Here is a 25,482-nt window from a genome sequence, read left to right as displayed (position 1 = left end):
CTCCTAGCTCCCTCCACTCACTGCCCCCACCTACTCCCAATATGCTCAGGAGATCTTGTTCCTTTCCTCTTCTGGGAAGGATCTTGAATGAATCTCTTAGGTTCCTTCTTGTATCCTAGTTTCTCAGGTGGTGTGAATTATAGACTGGCATAAAGCATATGATTTTAAGAATAGAAATCCAGTCCTCTCTCCTTGACTGTTCAATGCTCCAATCACCTACTCCAAAATGGCCTTAGTAGCTCATTGACTGTGCATCCAAATGTTACTCTTGGCAGATGACAGGCAGTCAGGTTGCTCTCTGAAACTTGTTGTCATTTGACAGTTCCTCTTAAGGGTGTTTTCACAGGAACAGAGCAGTCCAATCTTCTTAATTAAGTCCCATGGTTTTCTATTGTGTGGCAGTAATAAGGATGACACCATTGAATCTGCCCTCCATCTGTGAAGAATACTTTCTCTTGCAAACACTGTTTCTGTGAATATTCTTGGACAGACATCTTTGCATATTTTATAATGAATGTGTATGTAGGGCATTTTTGCAGAAATAGAACCACTGCTGTGTGTTTTTATACTTCTGTCTTTCTCCTCACTCTTCCCTGGCTTCCTGAGCTCTGGATCTACATGGTCCATTGGACTTGCTTCTGGTCTGTGAAGTAGCATCTGATGCCCCTAACCTTTGTGAACTTGAAATAACCCATGGGTCCTTAATAAACTAAGGGGGACAGATTGACTTTGTCATTTAGGCCCTACTGAGTCCAAAATGTCCTGGACTTCCTTGTGTTTCACAACTGGTACAGGGGCTGGAAAGATGGTGCAGCAATTCAGAGCTATAACTGCTCTTGTACATGACCTGCTTTTATTTTCCAGCACCCACATGTGGCTCATAGCTGTCTGGGGGATCCAAAGCCCTCTTCTGGCTTCCATGGACTCTTATATACACATGGTATACATAAACTCATGCAAGCATGTATATATACAGACAAAAAGCAAGCAGCCAAGCAAAAACAACCACCATAGATGGAACTGAGGTTCAGGGTTGAATATGACTAACTTGGTTCCTGGATTCTCAGTCTTCCAACAATTGTAGGTACATGTCTCCAACTCTAAAGTTCTGTATCTGAAACAGCAATCATTTTTACAGTTTCTTTTCATGAATTATTCCAGTTTGTTTTAAATACTTCACCCATTCATTAACTACATTCTTAACCTTTAGTCATATTTTTCATTCGTTCTCCTTAAAAATATTTCTTCCATATGAATAATGTTATGATTTTCCAGCTCATTTGCTTGGAACTTTGAAAGTTTGCTAAGTCATCAAGCATTCTAAAACACCCAGCTTACATTGAAGACCACCTCCTTTTGTGTTCTATCTTTCGTCTGTAAAGGGAGATTGAAATGGCACTGAAACTCCAAATGTAGACTGAGTGTGACATACAGCTCTGCTCTCTACTAGCTGTGAGTCTTGTGGACATAAATCTCCTCTGCATTCCCATGAGAAAAATGAGAAGAAACTCCTTATCACTCATCTTTCCATCACTGCATCAAAATACCTGAAATAACACCCAAGTTCCAGCATTTTCAGTCCATGGTTGGTTGGCTCTGGAACTTTTGGACATGAGATGAGGCAGCACACCATGGCATGACCTCTGGGAGAGCAAAGGCACCCTCTTCGTAGCCTGAATTTGAAAGGGAAAGGGAGAAGTGCAGCTGGAGTCCCACTATTCACATGTAACAGTTTCTACCACCTTCCTCCCACTGTAATACATGGGCCCCTGGAGAAACAGTCCAAATGCAGGCTACTGCACTCTGACCTTGGTCTCCTAAGACTCGTGCTCATTTTATAACATAAAATGTATTTAGAGTTGGTATTTCTTCTTAAGGGTTCTACTGTTACTCAAAAGGACAAGTTCAAAGTCTTCTCGGGTTCTAGACAAACTCAGTCATGGAGCCTTGAAAGCACAGGTTATGTGCCTTCTATTTGTCATATGTAGAGTGAACAATCTTATTCCGAGAGAAATGAGTAGGTAAATAAAGACCTGAAGACCAGTGGGGCAAACATTTCACCTTCCCACCCCATGTTTGACATTCAGGGAACACCAGTTTCTAGTTAAATCAGCACTGAGAAAGCATAACTTCAATGATGGATTTCCAAAGATGCAACTTCTATCTTCCTGGCTTTTTAGAAGTAAGACGACAAATTGAGAGGGTCTACCTAGCAAGGAACTGTATGCAGCCTCCAACCAAAGCTAGCAAGAATGGAGTCTCCTTGCCTCAGGCAACTGAACCCCAGCAACAACTCCATGTGTACTGAAATTATCACCTCCCCTTGAGCCTTCAGATGAAGTCTGGTCATAAGCAGGGTATGAATAAGCACACTCATGTAAAGGACTCTAAAGTTGGCAGGATCTGGATTCTGATTGACTGAAGATGAAACTGAGATAAGAAGTGAGTTGTTAAGTTGATCTGTTTATAGTAACTGATCATACACAGGTAAGTAACAAACCTGCCTAGGTTCCCTGCCTTTGTCAATCATGTTTATTGTTCTTCTGTATTAAGGATGCAGAACATCTGCTTGTATTTTTTGCCCCTTTACCTACTCACTCTACTCCACAGGGTGCAGTGTCTTCTTTGCTGGCATTTGCAGATATACGGCATTTGGAAGACTCAGTTGTTAATTACAATGGGGCAAATATCAAGAATGGTTCCTGCTGGGCTGTGGCAGCGCACATCTTTTATTCCAGGCAAGCTGAGGACCTTTGCCTCACCAGTGATGGAGTCTAGACTAGCTTTGGCCACTTTGTTTTATCCACCACTAAAGTATGCTACAGCTCCTTTCTTCCAACTTGTCTATTTGCATAACTATGCAAGTGAACTTAAAAATAGTTCTTGTTCTGTTATATCTCTTCTGATTCCTTGAGGTAGTTAATTTGTTGTGTGTATTGTATTTTTATTAGTTCTAAACCATGCATATCACTGTGGCAGCAAACCACATATCACTCTTGCAGATGTTTGTATTCTGGACAAAGCAATACATGGTCTCCAGGTTTGCAATGGTCTTCCAGCAGCCTGTAGTCAGCACTCTTGTGCTGTTTTAGTCCATGATAAAGATGGCAAAACCCAAACCAGTAATGCTCTAACTGTGTTCTGAGCTAACTTGTTCCCGAACTGTACGTTTCCCAAGAGAGATATTTTTACCTCCCTGAGAAGTATTTTAGCTCGCAGATAATCCACATTTTTTGAGTCACTTTAAGAGAGGATTCAAAACGTTAAAGTTCTGTTTCCATTAGTGCAAGAATTAAGTGGAAAGGTAGGGTAGAACAAGGAGGCAAACAACAACAAAGCAGTTTTCAGCCTCCTCCCAAATCTGCTGAAACCCTTTTGCCTTTTAATGAGTCCTTTCAGAAATGTTCCAAAAGCATTGTTCCCAACCCTCTTCGTGGCAGAGATGCCAGATACATATGAGGACATTGCTTCTTGCCCAGAATGCACCCTTTCCTCAGCCTACTTTGGCATCCTCTGGCAGAATATGGTTATGGTGCATGAGTCTAAGGTAGCTATTGACAGGTACTCAGAGCACCAGGTTGCACAGTACACCAGGTTGCACAGTGCACAGGCTGCATAGTTACACAGTGAAGCCTAAAATCCTATCGCATTGACTACATTTCTATCCTTTTTGAGGACTCAATTATTTATCTATTTCAGCCTTAATATGTGGGGCCCGACAAAACCATTTCATTCCGAAAGTTTGAGATCTTACACTTGTTCAACGGTATCATGACATAAATACATTATTTACCATCTATTGAGCACTGATGATCAATATTGGTTCCTTGCTTTAGATTGACTTTTTCTCTAATTATATTTAACACATACACTACTAATGTGTGAATGAACAACTAATAATATGACCATTGTATGTATCACTGCCAACATTAAACCTGTAAGATATGCACAGATATACACTCACAGATGCAATTGTGTGTTTATGTTGTTGTAAAGTAATGCTTTCTTACTGAACAATTCATACAATATATTCTTTCTAAAATTTGATCTTTGAGATTATAATTACAACACTTCTCCCTTTCATTTCCTCTTTTAAAATCCTCCCATATTTCCCCCCTATTTCAAATTCATGGGTTTTTGTTTTCATTAATTGTTATTGCATGCTTATATGTATATACATATATATTCCTAAGTACAACTTGATCAGTTTGTATAGTGTTACTTGCATGTTTTCAGGGATGATCATTTGACACTAGACAACCAACTGCTGTGTTCTTTCCACTCCCAGCTTTCCTCAGTTGCCAATGGTTCTTTGAGGCCACATGGGCTTGTCCCCATATACATTGACATGTCCATCCATATCTTCCTTGTTCAGCTCATGTTTGGGAGGTCATGCTGATGAGACTTAAGTGTAGTTTAAGACATTACTAGGAGAGACAGTGCTATAGCAAACTCTCTGATCTTCTGGCCTTTGCAGCCTTTCTGCCCCCTCTTACACAATGTTTCCTGCGTCTTCATTGTTAGATTATTTTGAGACATATCCATTGCAACTAGGCTCCATGGCTCTACATTTTGATTGGTTGTGGTTTTCTGTAGTGGACTCTATCTCATGCAATGTTTCTCAATGAAGGGTGAAGACTATACCTATCTCTGTGTGTGTGGATAGATACATAGGTAGATAAACAGGCACACAGACAGATAGATAAACAAAATATGAAATTTTATATTAGTAAGAAAAGGAAAGTATTACTTTATAACAATATAAATACATGAAATAAAGACAAACATTTACAGATTTTGGGTACAGATTAGTGGTTGCAGATTCTCCTCCAGAATTCATGACTTCTCTAGCACTAATAGTTAGCTAGATTCCCAGGACCAGGAATGATCTCCCTTTGGTTGAATGGGTCCTTAGTCCAATTAGAGAGCTGTTTGTTACTGCCACTACTGCATCCTCGGGGTTATTGTGACATGCTGGTCATTGATATGGTTTGTAGGCATCATATTGGGTAGGACTTTTTGTTGTTAACTCACTTCTTTGGAAAATTGCTTAGTAATTTCTGGCACCATGAAAGCTAGTCCACAGAGAATGGGTGAGAAGCTTAGCAGCCTCTCTTGTGTATGAAGTGTATGGGGTCTTCAGAAATACAGATTTCTATCTTTGGGTGAGGGTCTCTTGGAAATCCCTGGCCAGCAACTATAAAGAGGGCTTCTCATGTCTGCTATTAGGGTGGGTGCTGTTCCATGGTCTTTGGTTCTCAAAGGACATCAGCCCAGATGAAAAAACTTTCCCTTCCTGAAGAACCCCTTTCTCCATTTCCTTTTCTGATTATTTGTATCCTGCTATTTCCCTTTACCCTCCTCCCACTTCCGTATTTCCCTCCCGCGGCCTTCCCATTTTTCCTATTTAATATATTCTGGTCAGTTTTCCCCTACCCCAGCTCCTTCAATCTCTCCAATCACCCAGCTCCTCACCCTCTCCTCTCTTTTTGAAAAACAAGCAAATAAACAATAAAACCCAAACAAACCAAAAGAACCAATACAAAACAAGAATATCCCTCTCTCTCTCTCTCTTTCTCTTCCCCTCTCTCTCTCTCTCTCTCACACACACACACACATACACACACACACACAGAGAAACTCACAGAAACAAAATCTGAAATCATAATATACAAGCAAAAAACATTAAGACAAAGAATGCCAAAACAAATCAATATTATAAAAAGTATCTGCTTTCTTTAATTTGAGTGTGTGTGTGTGTGTGTGTGTGTGTATGCGTGTGCGTGTGTGTGTGTGTGTGTGTGGTGTGTTACTTACTTGTAGTGGCAAAGCACTCATGCCATAGCTTGAGTGTGGAGATGAGAGAATGACTTGTAGGAATTGTTTCTCTTCCACCATGTGTGTGGGTCCTAACATTGAACTCACATCATCAAGGCTGGAAGATAGTGACTTTTCTAACTTACCAGCTGAGCTACCTTTCTACTCTCTAGCCCTTCTTGGTGTACATTCAGTCATTTCAAATGAATGACCAATTTCCCATTTTAGCAATTGTCAAATTTTCATTTAGCATGTAAGAACATCCAAAGGGAACCTAGGAAGCACAGCCAAAGTTGCAGGTTTTTATTAAATTCTTCTTGGTAACTAGGAAATGCATAATCTCTGGGTGAAAATCTTAAAAGAAGTAAATAATAAAATATTTTCTCTGTGTACCATTTATGCTTATTCCCTTTTTGCCTTGTTTTCTGGAATAAAATAAGGGTGTCACATTTAGTGTAGCAGTCAAATACACTTTTATTTCCATCCATAGATATGGATCTGTAGACACACACATACATGTGAATTCTAAGCATGTCTAATAACACATCAGGTAGTTTATGCGTAGTATTTGCTGGCTACCTTTTCACTACATGTATCTGAGAAAGCTTTTCTGTACTCACCTATATAGTGAGAACATGATTGGGAAGGATGAGGTTTAGCATCCTTCATAAACTATGCATCAGTAATTTATTTTTGATCAAAATATTTCTTTTGAACCTGGAGTCTGAGGCTGTGAATTCTCAGGACAGTCACTTGTGTGTAACACAAACAAGATAGTGATGTGTTTGTGTGTTTGTTCTGTTTGTTAGTTGGGCTATTTCCATGAAGAACCTTTGCCTGTAGGGAAACTGGAAAACTAAGCCACTCATCCCAGCCCATGGCCCCCTCACTTTGCCATGCTCTTACCTAGGAGAGGATCCACAGCTGCCCCCACCTCTTGGCACTCTGGTCCCTGAATGGCCTGGGATATGAGGTTGAGAAGTTCTGGACAGTAGGTTCCCATGCTGATTGGTGTAGAAATAGTTCAATGGAATTGGATATGACCAAGGAGTTTGAAGATGTTTATCTTGTAAAAACCTTCAGGTGTCGGGGTTAGATCCCGTTGAAGGTTGGACCCCATTTAGACTGTACTTCTTAATTGGGCACACCCTACAAAGCTGCAAGTATAGTCATTACTAAGGCTTTGTGATCCTGTCATCTTTATCTTTAGTATTTTTTATTTCCTTTGTATTTTCAGGGATATTTGAGATTTTTGAGGGACTTACCAGGTGCATTGTATGTGCTGGCACAGTGTCCTCCAAGTATTTTATTATTGTAAAGTTATGTCTATATTTTACATCTTAGATGATTTATTATTCCATTTTGTAATTTTGGAGTAATGTAATAGGAGATGAGCACAAAATAATAAAACTGTAGCCCATGGTTGTGTGTGTGTGTGTAATCACATTAATGATCTCTGTCACAAGCATGGTCTTTGTGTAAATGTAAAGTTGCATAAAGTACCTTGTGTTTTTATTTTTTGGAGTCTGAATTAAACTTTAAATAATTAATTTAAAACTATGATCATTATTATACTTTCTATTAACAAGTAATGCTGTTATAAATCAGACCATCCTCACAACCTGTGCTAAGAGAAACCCAGAAGCACATAAGACTTCATTCAACCACAAAAGTAGTTTAATTCACAACCTGTTTTTCTGAAGCAACCAATACTTGGTGTGTTAATTAGGAAAGCAGTGCTGCTATTTCAACACTAGTGCTCAGGTCCCCAAAGTACTGGGCTAAAACCCAGTAATGAGAATCACATAGCTACCTCTCAGAGCTCCTTCAAGATGGCTGTCAGTATCTCTTTTCTTGTTCACTTCTATTCTTTCCCTGTCTCAATCTTCTTGTTCCCTCATGCTCACCTCTCCCCCCTCTTCTCCCTTCTCTTTTCCCTAACTCCCTCTCCCCTCTGTTCATGCTCCCAGTTTGCTTGGGAGATCTTGTCCCTTTCCCCTTTTCTAGGGGACCATGTATGCCTCTCTTAGGGTCCTCCTTATTTCCTAGCTTTTCTGGCAGTGTGAACTGTAGGCTGGTAATCCTTTGCTCTATGTCTAAAATCCATATATAAGTGAGTACATATTGTGTTTACCTTTTTGTGACTGGATTATCTCACTCAGGATGGTTTCATAATAGAGGGAACCATTATAGATTTAAGGAGAAATCTGACACTAGGGAAATGCCCAGAGATCTACAAGGATGAACCCAACTAACAATCTAAGCAATAGTGGAGAGCCTACCCTTAATGCTCTTTCACAATAATGAGATTGACTACTACCTTATATGCCATCCTAGAGCCTTCATCCAGTAGCTAATGGACACCCACAGCTAAACACTAGCCATACTCCTGAAACCAGGCTAGAGAAACCCACAAAATCAGCTGATCTGAACAAGGGGGAGCTCATGTACTCCAGTCTGATAGCTTGGAAACTAACATAGGACTGACCCAGACCCCCTGAGTGGGTGTTAGTTAGGGGGACTGGGCAGTCTATGGAACCTGTAGTAATGGGCCAATATTTAACTCTAATATATGAATGGACTTTGGGAGCCCATCCCACATAGAGGAGTATTGTCTCAGCCTAGACACATGGGGGAGGACCTGCCTCAAATGATATGACAGAATTTGAAGACTCCCCATGGAAGGCATCACCCTCCCTGGGGAGCAGAAAGGGGATGGGCTGGGGTTTGGTAGGGGTGATAGGGGAGGATGGGAGGGTGAGGGAACTGGGATTGACATATAAAGCAACCTTGTTTCAAATTTAAATTTAAAAAAGGAAAGGAGAAGAAGAAGAAGGAGAAGGAGAAGGAGAAGGAGAAGGAGGAGAAGGAGAAGGAGAAGGAGAAGGAGAAGGAGAAGGAGAAGGAGAAGGAGAAGAAGAAGAAGAAGAAGAAGAAGAAGAAGAAGAAGAAGAAGAAGAAGAAGAAGAAGAAGAAGAAGAAAGGCTGTCTGACCAATGTACCTCTAAGATTTTGTCTGCTGAACCTACACGGATCTTGTTTCTGTTTCTAAAGTTTTGACTATCCCTTAAAAATACATATTCTATTCAAAAGCATTCTTCTATTTTGTGAATATTTGAGAGGGTTAATAAATATTATTTTTCTTTCTGGTTCTCTCTTTCCTACTATTAGCTGTTTAGAGTATTGTAACCCAACAGACTTCAAACTGTATACTTTAAAGTCATAACTTATTACATACTGTCATCTCATTATGTAGGAGGTATGAGGCAGGAGAAGCTCAAGGTCAGTCTATCCTGGGCTATGACACCAGTTTAAGGCCACTCAGAGCTATATAGGCTCAGAGCTCCTGTCTCGGATAACCAAGGGCTGAGCATACCTCGGTGGTAGAAGCCTTGCATGTTCAAGGTCCTGGGTTCAACCCCTGGCACTACACATACAAAAATGTCATAACTCAATAAATGGGATAATTACCTGTGTAGAGTTACTGGAGCATGGGTGGGTGGGGGGGGAGACTGTTACAATGTAGTAATTTTTAAAAGAATGGAAATTTAAAAAATAGTGCCCAAAGTGTCTGGTCCCACCAGTAAGATCAGCTGGCGTGTATTTTTCAGCATTTGGATTACTCAGCAGATGGAGTGGAATATCTCCATCATTCTTACCACATATTTGATGTACCTTTACAACTCTCATTATCCTCTGTTGTTAGAGAAATGGTAGAGGCTTCCCATTTAGTAGTACTTTGGAATTCTGCCTTCATCATGTCTTCCACTTCTAGTGTGTTTAGATTCTAAAAGTAAAAATTTTGGTTACATGGAGCAAATTAGATATTGCCATCATTGAAATGTAGTCTCTTCTCCCTTAAAATAAAGGTGGTGAGGTGTACTTGAACCCAAAACATAGATGATGAGAGATCAATATGAGCATAGAGAGCAATGCATGGCATGTCTAAGTCAATTTTTTGCTCTTGTAACAGAACCCTGTAGGCTGGCCAATTATTAACAAGAGAAGTTTTTTCTGCTAATTAATTTTCATGCTTGGAAGCACAAGCTCCCAGTGAGAACAGAATCAGCACCCAATGAGAACAAATGGCAAGAGAATAACACAAAATCTGATATGAGATGTCCTTCTGTACGCTGCAAATATGTGTTGCTTTTATTGGTTGATGAATACAACTATTTTGACAAATGGCCAGGCAGAATAGAGCTAGGAAGGAAATTCAAACAAAGATATGGAGAGAAAGAAGACCATGTAGCCAAGAGAGAGGCAAGATGTGATGTAACAGGCCACGAGCATCATAGTAAAATATAAAACATTAGAAATGGATTAATGTATAGGCAGATATAATCAGTAAGAAGCCTGAGCCATTAGCCAAAGAGCTATATATAGTTAATGTTAAGCCTTGGAATGATTATTTAATAAGTGACTGTGGGACCGGTAGGCAGGAGAAAGAGATCCATCCAGTGGGACAGAGCAAAACAGAGAAAAGCTTCCAGCCACAAAAACCAGCTTAGTCTGGTGAGAGGCAGGAAGAATTATGTAACCAGACCTGAGAAAGATGCTAAGCAAGAACCATCAGAGAAAGGCAATCACTAGCAAGGCACCCAGAAAAACCAGGCTGAACTGACTCGTATTAAGAGCCCATTTAAGAAACAACTCCACTGCTGCCTTCTGATATCAATCCACTCATGAGGCCAAGACTCTCACAGCCTGGCAATGTCTTGAAGGTACCACCTCTTAGTACTTTTATGACAATTTCAAGATGAATTTTTGAGGGGACATTGAAGCCATAGCATTTCCATTGCAGTCATTGTTTTTACCCTAGAATATGGCCGTTGTCAGTTTTATGTCCTAGAGCCATCATTCATAAGTCCTTTAGCTTAATGGATTAATTTTCCTTTATTCTTTTCCTGTAAAGGTCTGTTATTGAATGTTATCAGCTTATGGTTGGGAAAGGGCTGTGCATATCATAGTCATTTTGTTAAATTATGTTAGTATGTAAAATTTAGCCTGTCATAAGACAACAAAACTTTAGACACACACTTTGGGTTTGTTTTTATTTTTTATTTTATAGCATACCAATTAGCAAGACCTAACTCTGAACTGACCTATAGGCAATTTATTCATAACTTGTTAAAAAACAAGCATTATTTCATACCCACCATTTCTTCCTTTTCTCAATATCAATTGTATATATGTATAAATCATATATAATATGTATCATGCTCAAACTCCCAGTAGCCAGCCCCTTTAAGAAAATCAAGTCCCTCACCACCTACCCTGCCCCCTCCCTGAAGCCATCAGTTGTGGGTAGCTACACTCCAGCATCCTTATCATAGTTTTTAAGAGTTCTCCTCAATGGCTTCCTATCTATGCTGTTACTTTGGTGGGGGGGGGGGGAATAGGGTTTGTTACAGAGGCCTTCTATGTCCCTCTTTCTCAACTATGAGTCAGCAGCCATCAATACCACTGCAAAAGTCACTTCCTTGCCCTTTACAGCAGGAACACGGATCATGGACTGATCCTGTATACATTATGTTACAGAAAGGAAGATAAGTTAAACAACTGAGTTGCAGAAATAATTACTTTCGAACAGAGCTGTTGAGTGAATGAAGGAAGCATAGCATTCAACAAGAGTAAATAATGTACAAATAAGATGGCACTCTGATGCTGTGTGGGAGGAGTGGGAAGTGTCACAGATGTTGAGCCTGAGCTGAGTCATGAAGGATGTGACAAGGAAGTGCCTAGGTTGAAGTCTCATAATTTACTCCATCCCTACACATCTTATCTGCTTCATTTCAAACACAACCTCCCTTCTCTCAGCCAACCAGGTTTAAACTCTGTATATGTCCTTAAGATTTATTTTTTTCCTTTGCTCTGAAGAATAATCAGATGTTTTCTTGAGTCAGATATTCTTTCCTTTGTCTAGCAAATGACTGAATTCTTGGTTTCTCAACACTGATTACATCAAGTGGTACTTTCCCCCTGTATAGCTTTGTTTGCTTTATTTTTTCTCACCATACTATAATTGAGGCCTTTCTGGTGTGCCAGGATTCAGTCTCGGTGTCACAGAAGCAGACACGATGAATATGGCTGCCACAGAGCCTGCCCCTGCTAGAGTAAAGAGGTGGCGAACAAGTAGAAATCTTAAGGCATCCCACAAGAAGTCTTCTGCTTCATAAAGGAAGGACTATTCTGGTCAAAGCCAAAAAGGATGAACAAAAATAACCCATGTACATATCAGGCATGGGACAGTGCATGGAACATCCATAGAAAAAAGCCACACATGCAAGGGTCTGCAGGCTTGAGTGGGAGCACAGCAGTGATGAGTGGGATTCTTGCAATTCTGAGGCTTGCCAACCATTGGAAAGAATTTGACTTTTTCCCTAAAAGTCTGAGAGCCCCTGAAGTCCTAAGTGAAGTCCTAAAAGAAGAAACATTCCAACAGTTGTTTGGGTCCTGTAATGAAAGCCATGGAATAAAACAAAGAGATAAGGTCTGTCTACAAGATGAAGCACTCCAGCTTATTCTCCCTCCCAACCAACATTTCCTTCAGTTTCTTCCTGTTCTTCAGTTCAGCCAATCCCTTGACAGTCTGTTGCTAGATGAGTTCCTTAACAAATATTCAGATCTCAGCAGGAAGAATCTTAATGGGGTGCTCATGGAATAATTCTGAATCCCTCACTCTGTTATACAAAGCTTCCAGTGCTCTGGCCCTACCGGACCCATTTTGGAGCTGTGTCATGCATGCTTCTCTTCATGTATTCTTCCTCGCTGTAGCCACACATGCTAAACTTTCTCACAACACCCCTGTCTTAGCACCTCCAACTGTGAGTTAACCTGCACACTTATACCTGCTCCTCCTTAGGTCCTTGCTCAGATGCCCACCCTCCCAGCTGGGATAATTTCAAGTCCACTGAAATTATTTGCTCTTCCACCAAATCCTCCTTGTGCTTTAGGTCATAGGTTAATGACTTCCATTCCTTCCCACTAAGAAAGTCTAGAGGGGCTAGTGGGCAGAGCTCTCATAAGCATGAACTCTGCACAAAATGCCTGCATTCAGACCCTGTCACCAACACCTCCACCTCCAAGACCCTGGGCACATGACCTCAGTTCTCTGTGCCCCACTTCTCAGTTACAAAATTGCATAGGTAAAAAGCATTGTGAGGACTAAAGAGGCCTAAATGTGTAAAACATGTTCAATTGAGCATCTAAAATATAATAACTCCTATGTAATATTTCGTATGAACATGCCATTATTTTTGTCATAGGCTTAACATCTGTTCTGTGCATTTATAACTTCTTTTAACATCAAATACACATCTAATTTGCATTTGGAGCTTCTAAATTCCTTTCTGAGTAAATAAATATTGAATATGTCAATTAAAATGATGATTGGTGAGTCCTTGTGGTTTTCAAATAGTTTATTTTTAAAATAACATTTTCTTTAAAAAAAACTCTAAATAGACTGTTATTCTATTTGTAAGCACATGAACATACAGAGACCCATGCCCTTCTGTAATTCTAATTTTGATTTAGAGATTAAAATATATAAGATGTGGAAAAACTATATATCCAAAATTGAAGATAGAAGCTCAAAAGAACAATAGCTGGAAGTGTAGAAAATCATCCTTGGAAATGATGGGGTATAACTGTAAGACAATGAAAAACTGTGACTTTTATAACAAGGACTGAATAAAGTATCTTTCCTACTAAAATTAGCCACTTTTACTGGATACTCCTTGCACCAGGTGCTATTGAACTACTTACCCCTCTGCTTATTCCTTTCCCTACCAGAACTTACTGTACAGCGGGAAGCTATCTTATAACGCAGAACTGTCTACCTCCAGGAATCCATGTTGTCAGAATAATTTCAAAATCTTTTTCTAATTGTAACAGTGAAAATTTATGTGTTGTCGATTTTATACTCTGGTGTCTCTAGTCTCTAACTTGTCATTTCTTTTTGCCGTGATAAGATAAAATGTATTGTACAAATTTAAAAAATTGTAAATGGTTTTTTGTTTATATCTTTTTTCTGAGTTCAAATCCTTTTCTTATAAATCTTAAAGGCAAGGCTTATGTGTATATTCATTCTCTCTTTCTCTCTCTCTCTCTCTCCCTCTCTCCAAACACACAGAGAGAGAGGGGGGGGGGAGAGGGAGAGGGAGAGGGAGAAAGAGAGTTAGAAAATGATTTAATAATACATTTTGCAAAAGTGAAAGAAGAGTCAAAAGTTATCACATGACTTCCAGATAACACAATGTGATGATATCTTGGGTATGTGCCTACTTTTATTTTGTAAAAGGTCTTCCTAAGACTTTTGTCTTGTTCCTTCCAATTCCCTAAAATATTCCTTCTGTTTCTCAAATAGTTTAGAAACAGGAATAAGTTGTAACTAATGTCATTCTAGTGACACTGAGGAGAGGGATTGTATTTGTGCAGTGGTCGAGGGAAATGTTAGCTGCCCACAGTAGACATGCTTCTAGTTTAAAAAGGCAAAGACAACAGTCAGGATTTTGGCCACCACCAGAGTTTCTGTGATGATAGCCTTGACTTTAACAGAGTAAGTTAATATCTGTTGATCCAGGTAATTGTAAGTCTTTCCTTGCAACATCATTCATCCTTTAGTATTACCCAAGGCTACCTGGCAAAGTCAGACCAATTTTTCCATGAGTATTTGCTGAAATTTACATAGCAATGTATGAAAGGTATTGGAGTGTCTTGTACATGTCTTTTGTCTGTCCCATAGAATTGGTCACTCATTCTGTGACACCCACTGTAGCTCCTGTGTTATGCCACTGCTAATTTTTGTCCTCAACAGACCATAGGAGAACATCTGAAATATTTCATTTCTGTTTATTGAAACTCTGACATGAGGTGCAAGGAGTTAGTGAAATCATTGGTCCATGTTCTGAGTTGAGTGTGAAAGCAGGAGTGGTGGGTGGATGTTGAGAGGTATAGTATGGAAAAACTGTTGGGCGGCCTCACACAGGGTAAGGGCACACAATAATGGGAAAGGCTATGGTAGAGGAAGGCAGGGGAAAGAAACCTGCAGGGTTGTGTGGAAAAAAGACAGATGCTTGCATACTACAGACTTGGAAGCAGGTGATTAGGACTCCTTGACATTCGATTTCAAGATTTTAGGTTTCACTGAAACCAATAGAGAGATTCCTGTAGTTCTTCAGTCTCTGTAATGAAATAAGGGAACAATTTAAATAACAATTTCAGTGAGTGTATGCTTATGTCAAAATTAACACATACTAAGAACCCAGGTATAATCTACTAACTGTTGTGGGATAGCAAATGGTGCTGAAGGTGTCTCTCTGTCTCTTCCTGCAGGTTGTTATTCTGTACTTTGAGCCAAGTACCTTCCGTTGTATTCTTCTAAGGTGGGTCCGTCTTCTGGGTTTTGCCACTGTTTATGGAACTGTGACTCTCAAGCTTCACAGGTATGTTATTATGCTTCATCGGTTCTCATTCCCACAGAGGGACCAACTTGTTTGGTTCTCACCTAATTGTAAACTGAGCTGGCCATTATTCACAAATGTTAAATAGCAAAACGACACACATATATTTCACAAAACTGGCTTTACATGTCAATCCCAGTTCCCTTACCCTTCCATCCTCCCCTATCACCCCCCACCAAACCCCAGTCCATCCCCTTTCTGCTCTCCAAGGGAGGGTGAGATCTTCCATCGGGAGTCTCAAAGTCTGTCATATCATTTTGGGCAGGGCCTAGACCTTCCCCCATGTGTCTAGGCTGAGAGAGTATCTCTCTATGTGGGATGGGCTCCCAAAGTATATTAGTATACTAGGGTTAAATACTGACCCATTATCACAGGCCCCATAGACTGCCCAGTCCTCCTAACTAAGGCCCACATTCAGGGGGTCTGGGTCAGTCCTATGCTGGTTTCCCGGCTATCAGACTGGGGTGCATGAGCTCTCCCTTGTTCAGGTCAACAGTTTCTGTGGGTTTCACTAGCCTGGTCTTGAATCATTTGCTCATCACTCCTCCCTCTCTGTAACTGGATTCCAGGAGTTTGGCTAGTGTTTAGTTGTGGGTGTCTGCTTCTGTTAGGTTTTGTTTTGTTTTGTTTGTGTTTGTTTTGTTTTTTCTTTTCTTCACTTGACAACAGCTAGCGTGATTTATGAAGGGAAGCCTCCACTGAAGAATTGCCTCCATTAGACTAGCCCATAAGCAAGTCTCTGGGGACCACTTTCTTGATTAATGATCATGTGGGAGGGCCCAGCCCACTGTGGGTGATAGCACTCCTGATCAGGTGGTGCTGGGTTCTATAAGAAAGCAGGTTGAGCAAGCCATGGGGAGAATGCCAGTAAGCAGCATTCTTCTATGGCCCCTGTTTCAGTTCCTTTCTCTAGGTTCTTGACCTGCCTGAGTTGCTTCCCTGCCCTCCGTCAGTGACAGAAGTGTTTGCTAGAAGTGTCAGATGAAATAAACCCTTTCCTTCACAAGATGTTTTTGGTTATGAGTTTATCACAGCAATAGCAACCTAACTAAGATACCCTCTAGAATTATTTGTTACATTTTTTGGGGAATCTTTAAAGGACTTTACTCTTCAAACAAAGTGCTTTAAGTAACTGTGTTTCTATTAGAGAACTGGAGATACTCTGGAAAAGAAAAAGAAAAAAACATTGGGATGTTAACAGTATTTACTCACTGAAACAGGATGGAAAGACAATACAGCTAAAGTAATGTTTACTGTCACTCCTATATTAGTCAGTAATACACTCATTGTATGAAAATGCTGTCCTCCCTTCCCAAATTTCATGGCCTGGGATAACCCTGCTAACATTCCAAGATAAAGTTATATTTTAAATGGTTTGGGATAACATATTGGGAGGCTCTTCCTTGGGGAAGATTAATTCTTCTACTCTAAGAACTTCTTGATTGCCTGTAGTTACTTGTCTAGGGATGGGGCCCCATGAAATTTCCCCTTCCATGTTAGTATATCTATTGATGTCATCCTTGTTCAAGTTGAAATTACACACGTTTAAGTTATATTATACAGACTAAGTGGATTGTATTAATATATTTTGGAATATATTTTATATGATATTTGTATTACATATTTAGCAACAATGAAAGAAAAAGAGGTCATTTATTTGACAGAGAGCAAGGGGGTTTTAGAAGAGTTTTGAGGAGGAAAATGACATACTTTAATTATTTAAAAGTATTTTAAAAATTGCTTTATCATTCCTTCCGGGTTTATCAACATTGAAAAATGGAGGATACTATACATTCCCTTACATGTAGTTCAAGGCCGCCCAATGAAAACAGGACAATAAAATAAACTTCCTGACTGTGGTGCTAGGGGTGACTGGAAATCCTAGGCTTTCCCTCCTTCTCATCTGCAAGTATAAAGAAAGCATTGGTGAAGTTGTATCAAAGGGGAAAGGAGGAGAAATACCTTTAGGAAGATACTGATGCCCCTAGCGCTGATAAGCAGGATGCGCCCAACCCTCCCTCCTACCTCTCTCTCTTCATGTTTCCCTCTGTCTTTCTCACCCTCCTCCCCTCTTCCTGATTCCTCCCTCTTTCTCACCTTTCTTTCCTTTCTAGCACTTAATTGCTGAGAATGATCCAGGTCATCCATGACTCTCAGGATTCCTTCCGTGTATACATACAGTAAAGTTAGAAACTTTATCGTACTGGATTCCATGAGAGCAAATTTAAATGGGAATTAGCTTTGACTGCTAAGAAGCCATAGGTTTATTCATCTTACAAAAGAAAAGGAGAAGACAATCAGCATGTTCTTCCTGCCTTTCCCTTTACCATGTCAGTACACTGTGTCCTACTGCAATGCCCTCCAGGTTTCCATTCCATATATAATTGCTATTTGTCAACTGATGCTCACCAAAAGGTATACGGCATCAATGGCAATCTATAATGGGTAGTAAGACTTGCCTATTTGTGACTTAATTAAGACCTCACTTGTTATTAGACTAGCACTTACTGTCTATTACAACCTTTTCACTCCTTCATCATTTTTTAATTTAGTGGTAGTCTTCATTGTAATTTGTCTTCTTCTTGAAGTGAGTGAAAGTCTAGCCACTGAATTCCAGGCAGTCCTGTGACCTACATGTAGAAATGTTTAACTTATTAGTAGATGAATGAATTAATGATGAAAAATGAATGGATGAATGAATGAACAAAAAAGTAAATTGCAGATCTCTAAACTTCTTTTCATAGTTTCATGTTCCCAGTCTCACTATATGATGCCTCAGGGAGACCCAAGTACTTGGAACACATAACACTGTGGCCTGCAAAAAGATATTTGATGTAATTTGAGGACATCATTAAATAGTAAAAAATCATAAAGTTAGAAGATTACTTCCTCTTAGATTCCCTTTCAGTCCTGATTATTTCCAGGAGAAGGATTAGTTTGGAGCATCTCAGTTTATCTTAACACCTGTCATACCACTGCTAATCTTTGTCTAGAAGAGGGCAGACCAACCTTCAGACTTGGAGCTGTTCACTGCAGTGCCATGTACTTAAGAGTCATCATTCTGTTCTACTATATTTAGTTCCATAGCTGCTAATAAATAATGGAATGCATTAGCTGGAATTTTTTATAGTAACAGTATGGTGTTTCCTTTAAAATACTTTAAAAGCAACAAATGAGAACTGGTTTAAAGAGGATTCTGATACAGCAGCAATCTTGAGGGCACATGATAGAATTTTGGAAACTGGTTTCTTTAATCATCTTTTTCTTATTTTAAAGACTGGAATGGAACTTATTTCCTCTGTGGGGATCTAAAAATCACTACAGGAAAGAAGAATTACTTTGCTGAAGACTTAAAGCTGGTTAATAACTAATATTACTCTAATCCTGTATGAAACTCATGGCCTTACTCTTCTATTTGGTCTTTTCTTCATTGCCTAAATTTAACCAATCATAGTATCACAGCCTTTCCCTCAAGCATTTAGAATTTCTTTCTCTGTTGCCTGCTCTCTTGCTGATTGATTGTCATGTCCATAGGATCTCTAATGCACCAAATACTTGAGGAAAGTCTATGGAAAGAAATAAAGCCCCACTGACTCTGCTCTAGAAATATTACTTTTAGTCTAGGTTGACTCACAGGATCCTTCTTTATACATAGGGTAAAGCTAGAAATGACATGAAACTGGATTTCAGGAGAACTAATTTAAATCTGAATTTTGCTTCTAACACTAAGAAAAAGTCATAAAGCCTATTTATTTTATGAAGGAAATGGAGTAGAGGAATTGGCAAACTCTTCTTGGCTCTCCCTTTACCATGTGAGTACACTACATTTCTGGGATTGGAAAGCACATGCACATTTACCAAATCTCTCTTTTCTCTGATGACCTTTTCTCATGAATAAACATCACACAGTCAAAGGCACCAAAACAATCCAGAGTAGAATTGTAAAATCCCTGAAATTATTAACCCTGCAGCCCAGGATTAGGTAGAAGTGGGGTAGAGGTACAGTGCTCTCTCCCCTGAGGGGAGTTGTGTCACATACATTGTTTGGAATCAGCCACATCTACAGTAAAACAAAGTAGACTGCATCTCTCTATTCACCAGTCATTCATCCATCTATTTATTTGTGGAGGCCTCATGCATCCTACTCATAGGCTCTACCACTTCAACTATACTCCCAACCCCAGGTCAGATTTTAACTATCTTTATCATTTGAGAAAGTTCTCTACTGACCATTCTTGGCAGGCCACCCATGCAGTGCAATTAATTTGAACCTGAAACTCTTTATTCTTTAGAAAATCAGGAAGAGAGTGAGGGGGCAGTTTTAGCTAGCTCAGAAGAACTGAAGTAGTTAAAAAAACAAGGAATCTTCATTTATTGAAAAGAGCATTCTTCAATTGACCACTTGTCTTAATCCATGAATAATGCAGGGTAGCTCTAAAAGCACAACTAGCAGCTCTTGGGTGCTAGTTTTCTTTATGGGTTTATAAAATGTGGATAATCTGAGCACTTGGGAGGCTGAGGCAGGAGGATTATGTGTTTGGGTTAGTGGACAGAGTGAGTTTAAGGCTATCCTGGATAACACGGTAGTAGTTTTAAAATAGAAAACCAGGGTGGCACTGCTTCTAGGCTTAGAAAGGCCAGGTATGCTTTCAGGAAGCAAAGCAATGGGATAAAGATTTTAAAACATTGCTAAAAGAAAATTTTATTTCCTATAATAAATGTTTCCAAAATATATTGGTTTTTTGCTAGTAGAAAAAACAAAAGGGCAATTTTATGCTGTTTAAAATAAAGATTTGAGCAAGCTGTGGAAAGCCCTCTCCTGACTGTGGCCTGGGATTTGTCCCTTCATGCATTATTCAGCACTCAGCTCTCTGTAAAACCCAGAGCACTTTTCTACGCTGTCTCATTAGCACCAAATATTTACAATTTAGTTCATTTCCTAGTAATATCTAAGAAGTGACTGAGTGGTATTTATTTCTATTTCTTTATGTATTCTTTGAATAATAAATTACAGTTATGTATCTTAAATTATTAAAGGAAAAGAAAAGCAAGTTCATGGATATATACAGGGGCAACACTCAAATGTGATGAAGTTTGACTCAGTGTAACTTGTAACCATCATTGGTGGCAGAGAACTTTAAACAGTGCTTTACACACTTGTCTGAAGCATGGTTATTTCACTTTATTCATGTTACCTTCTTCTTTAAAAGACTACTGAACAGGGTGCTGTTGTTCACACCTCATTCACACAAAGAAATGCCAACCTTCATTGCTGAATGGCTGTGCAAGTATCTATGGCTCTCCACAGGTTTCTCTGAAGATCTTCCTGTGTTTACTCTTGATATTTAAAGTCTGTATAGCTTGTTACTATAACAACGCACTGAAGTCAAGCTAACTTTATGAAGAAAAAGAATTTGTCTTACAGTTTTGAAGCCTGAACATCCAAATAACAAGAGGATATCTCTGTTCATTAAGAATATCATGCCTCATTACAAAACAAAAGGCCAGGAGGGATTCTAGAGACCAGGCATTGTCTGTTTTCAAGAAGGAACTAAGGAGCTGCGCATAGTGGTCCATATCATTGAACCCAGCACACAGAAAGCTCAGGTAGGAAATTGATGAGTCCAAGCAAGATCTTATTGAAGGGGAGGATGAGGCAGCAGCAGCAGCAGCAGAAGAAGAAGAAGAAGAGGAGGAGGAGGAGAAGAAGAGAAGAAGAAGAAGAAGAAGAAGAAGAAGAAGAAGAAGAAGAAGAAGAAGAAGAAGAAGACGATGATAGAAGGAGGAGGAGGAGGAAGCTAACTCAGGCATCCCAAGATAATTGAATTAATTCATCCATCCAGAAGCAGTGACCCCAATAAGCTGAGGGCTGACACACTAGACCCCCTCCCCCAACTTTAAAGTTTTAAAAGATAGCTTCTGGAGAGACCAATCTTCCAGCATTCAAAGCTCTGTGAAATATCCTGTGTCATATCGAAACCACATCAAGGTGCCAAGTCATGACCAAGGAATTTTCTTTCACATGAGGCATTTCTAAACAGCTTTTGCCAAGTGCTAACCTCAGCCAAAATCATACATCATTGACAGTACCCTTCTAGAACATAGCTGTGGTCACTGCATTTTCACTAGCGAGAGGGAGAATTTATTTTGTGGAGTCTAGGAATGATACTGTCCTGTAGCACAAATTCTTTGGTCATATATTGAGGTTAATGCTGAAGATCAGAGAAGCAAAGTGGCCAGCCACTAGAGAGTTCTGACCTCTAACAATGCTCTGACCAAAGGAATGATGCTGTCCTCAGACTGCTTAGACTGCGCTTGTTCCTCAGGCTGCACTGCTCTCCTATCTCCTCCCTCCTTATATTTCTCCCTAGTTCTGGAATTAAAGGCATTTCATTCAAAGTGCTGAGATCACCTTTGTGTGAGCTCCATTTCTCTTTTAGACTGGCTGAATTTCGTGTATCCCAGAGTAGCTTTGAACTCACAGGAAACCATCTGCCTCTTTCTCCCTTGTGCTGGTATTAAAGGTGTGTGACACCATTGCCTGACAATGGCTAACTAATGTGGCTAGCTTTGCACTCTGATCTCCAGGCAAGCTTTATTTGTTAGAGCATAAGCAGATATCATCACACTAGCCTGTTTCTGCAGCGCTCCCTGTGACTTCACGTCTCTACTGGCCAGTACTCTTGATACAGAACACCCTCGGGCTAAACCCTCATGGTGGTGTTTCTTAAAGATGACATTGATCACCAGAGAAATAGATCTGCTGTTCTCTGCTTCTAAGGACAGTCTATTTCCTTGTCAGTGATACATGTGGACAGGAAGAACTATAACCTCAAAGCCCAAGAAAGTTGTTAGGGGTGGACAGAAAGTTACCCAAAATTTCATCTCCCTTTGCTTGATACACAGGAGTGTGTGGGGGGGTAACTAGATGCCTTCTAGATAAGTGGCATGCTTAAGTAAAAATAGGACGGAGGCAGTACAGAACTCTAAAACTGGCTTCTCAGAAAATGGAAACAAAGGTTTTAAAGGACTCTCTATTTCCTGTTTCATAGATCATTACCTGACATCCTGGGTTCTCTCTAGGCCAGTGGTTCTCAACCTTTCTAACGATGTGACCCTTTAATACAGTTCCACATGTTGTGGTGACCCCAACCATAAAATAAAGTCAGTTTCCTTGCTACTTCATCGCTGCAATTTTGCTACTGCTGTGAACCACAATGTAAATATTTGTGTTTTCAGATGGTCTTAGGCAATCCCTGTAAAAGGCTTATTCAGCCTCACAGTGATCATGACCCACAGGTTGAGAAACACTGTTCTAGACTAACTTATCATTATAAATGGCATTTAATGAATCCAGAAAGCTTCAAAGTCAGTTGGCTCTTAATAAATAGAGCTTTATTTCATAAGTTTACTAGTTGAAGGCATCGGTGTGGAGCACACCAGGGAGCCATGCTAGGACATGGCACACTCAGATTCAGACCAATCCTCAGAAACTCTGTGTGCCTATACCCCCCAGAGCTCTGTATACACTACATTTTGCAAACCATACCCCCCCCAGACTTAAAATCACCCAACAGAAGAAAGGGGGCCTTTGTGAACCTCAAAGCTGGGCATCTATGAATACCTTTTCAATAAAATTGAAATAAAAGTGAAATTTGTCTTGATTATTCCTTCTTTCAGATATAATGTTAGATGTGACTAAGACAGGAATACAGGCTACCCTGAAAGCTAATGAGGCTTAAAACTTTGCTTATTTTCTCTGGTTCACTTGTTCCATTTACTGCTTTGAACTGTACTTTATAAAATGTGAACTCTTGGCCTTTCCATTTGGAGTTCTACTTTTAAAATATTTTATATATGCTCTAATTCTTATGATAGCATCAATATTTTATGTCTAAGTCTCAGCAAAGACCTTTATATTCAAATATAATTTCATGGCTATTTGCCTTGTTTAAAATTAGTTTTCATTACCTACTTTTCAACTTATTGCTTGTCTATATGTTTATGTGTGTTTCAGTCGCTTTTAAAACAACAAATAAAACCAATATGGTAATTCAGAATTAGTATTCTCATACTATAGCTTCAAAATCTATTATTATCCTAATGTTCTTTGTTCATATTCTTATGTCCACATATTAGATGTCCTTGAGTAGAAATATCTCTCTCCTTTATGTAGAGTAGATAAGAAAGTGAGTTTATGCAAGATTAATTTATTCCGTGCAGCAAAAATAGAAGCCAGGTTCTTTTAAAAGCCGAAGTAATTCAGTCTGCTGCTACAAGCTGTCTTCTTTCACACTGCCCATTGTTGTCACCTGTGCTGCTACTTAAGCCAAGAACCAGAGCCTTGGCACCATCATTCTCCCACAGCTCACCTGGCTTCCGGCCACTATGCTGCCTGACACAATTGGCACATACCAAACCCAAAGCAATAGAATTGTGCACGCAGAGAACATAATACTAAAGTGCCACTATATTGGAAAGTACCCGTGGACTGCAAAGGCAAAACCTGAGAGCAACTGAAGAGAAACCAGAAAATCTCAACAGAGCTGTAATAAGGAAAAACATTTAATTAATGATCAAAAGAGCTTCCTAGGGAAAAGAAACCCAAAGCCTCGATAGCTTTGATGATGAATTACACCACAGATTTCACACCAAGTCTTCATAGACCACTCTAAAAATAGAAGAACAGCAATATTCCCAACTCACGGTAAGATATCAGCATTGCTTTAATTACAAAATCAGAACTGTATCATGAGAAAGGAAGGGCACCAAACAAAATCCATTATAGAGACAGAAAAATAAAACCTTAACAAAACATTTTCAACAGAACTCAGCTTCAAAAAAAAAAAAAAAAAAAAAAAACCACTATAGGCCATGACTTAGAATCTAACCCAGCAATTCAAGAGTGTGTAAATGTAGAAAGAGTTATTAGGGCAAGAACATTAATATTATGTAGGACAGAACAATTCATCTCAACAAATGAGGAAATGACATTTGTTGAAAATCAAACAAACACACTATCATGATAAAATCCTTCAATAAGGTAGGAATGGAAGAAAATTCACAGTGGGATGATGTCATCTACAAAACACTACAGCTGACACAATGATTATGCTTAGTGGTGGAAGGCTGAGGTTACTCTTAAGGTCAGGAGCATTCAGCAATTCTATTCAATGTTCTTTTGAAAGACTTGGGCCACAGAAAGAAATAGTGGTTTCACAGATGGAAAGAAAAAGTGAAACTGTCTCTACTGAAGATAGCTTAGTTCTCTGTAGAACGACATTTTAAAGATTGCTGAGAGAGACTCTTAGAACTAAGAAATGATTCTTCAATATTACAGGAGGCAAAATCAATTCTATTTCTACACATGAGCAAATAAAACCTCAAAATAAGAAGAAATTTCATATTAAAGTAGTATAAAATAGGTTTGCAGAAGTAAATCGGAATAACACTGCAAGGCAGATAGTAGAAACTGTAACACACCATTGAAAGAAATTGAGGCCCAGATAAATGGAGAGATGTCTGTATTAGTTCTTTAGAAGACTTAGCACTTAAGATGGCAATATACCCTTACTAATGAATTCCAATTTCTATCACAGATCCCAGGCCTCATTTCTTTTTTCTCAGAATTTGACAAAATGAACCTACACACCCTATAGAAATAGAAAAATCCTAGAATGTACAAATCAATTCCGCAAAAGAACAAAGTTGGAAGATTCATAATTATTGATGGCAATACTCATTCCAAAGGAACTAGAGAGACAACTCATACATAGGTTTAGAACACTGGCTACTCTTCCCAGAGGACCTGGACTCAATTCAGAGCACCCACATGGCAGTTTCCAATCATATGTAACTCCAGTTTCAGAGATCTTTGTCTCCTGCCCTCTTCTGGCCTCCTTGGGCACTGCATGCACATGGTACATAGACACACATGCAGGCAAAACATCCACACACATGATTCTCACTAACTAATGGGGGAAAACCTTCTAAAGAATTTACTCCAAGGCAACTGCAAGCAACAGGATGTAGTGCTAAAATAAGAAAATGTAGATCAATGAAATAGAAATGAGAGACAGACACTAAATCCATGAGTTAATTATTAACCGACATTTGATAAATGGAGAAAGATAATAAAATGGAGAAGGATAGTCTTTCTAATAATGCTACTGGAAAGTTGCTATCTACATGTCAGCATTTC

The 25,482-nt window shown here is 39.4% G+C and overlaps 1 protein-coding gene across 2 annotated transcripts in view; it reads left to right on the top strand.

Annotated features, from left to right (window-relative positions):
* Positions 1–25,482, top strand: part of Gpr158 (G protein-coupled receptor 158) — a 376,106-nt gene that overhangs the window by 306,768 nt on the left and 43,856 nt on the right. For both annotated transcript variants that reach the window (XM_051205699.1, XM_051205700.1), the window contains exon 7: positions 15,154–15,263. In XM_051205699.1, coding sequence (XP_051061656.1) covers positions 15,154–15,263 — 110 coding nt within the window. The remainder of the gene's footprint in view (positions 1–15,153; positions 15,264–25,482) is intronic.

The sequence above is a fragment of the Phodopus roborovskii genome, unplaced genomic scaffold (genome assembly GCF_943737965.1).
Source record: "Phodopus roborovskii unplaced genomic scaffold, PHOROB, whole genome shotgun sequence".
Lineage (NCBI taxonomy): Eukaryota > Metazoa > Chordata > Mammalia > Rodentia > Cricetidae > Phodopus > Phodopus roborovskii.
The sequence above is the reverse complement of the archived record's forward strand: the minus strand, read 5'-3'. Positions and strand labels throughout refer to the sequence as shown.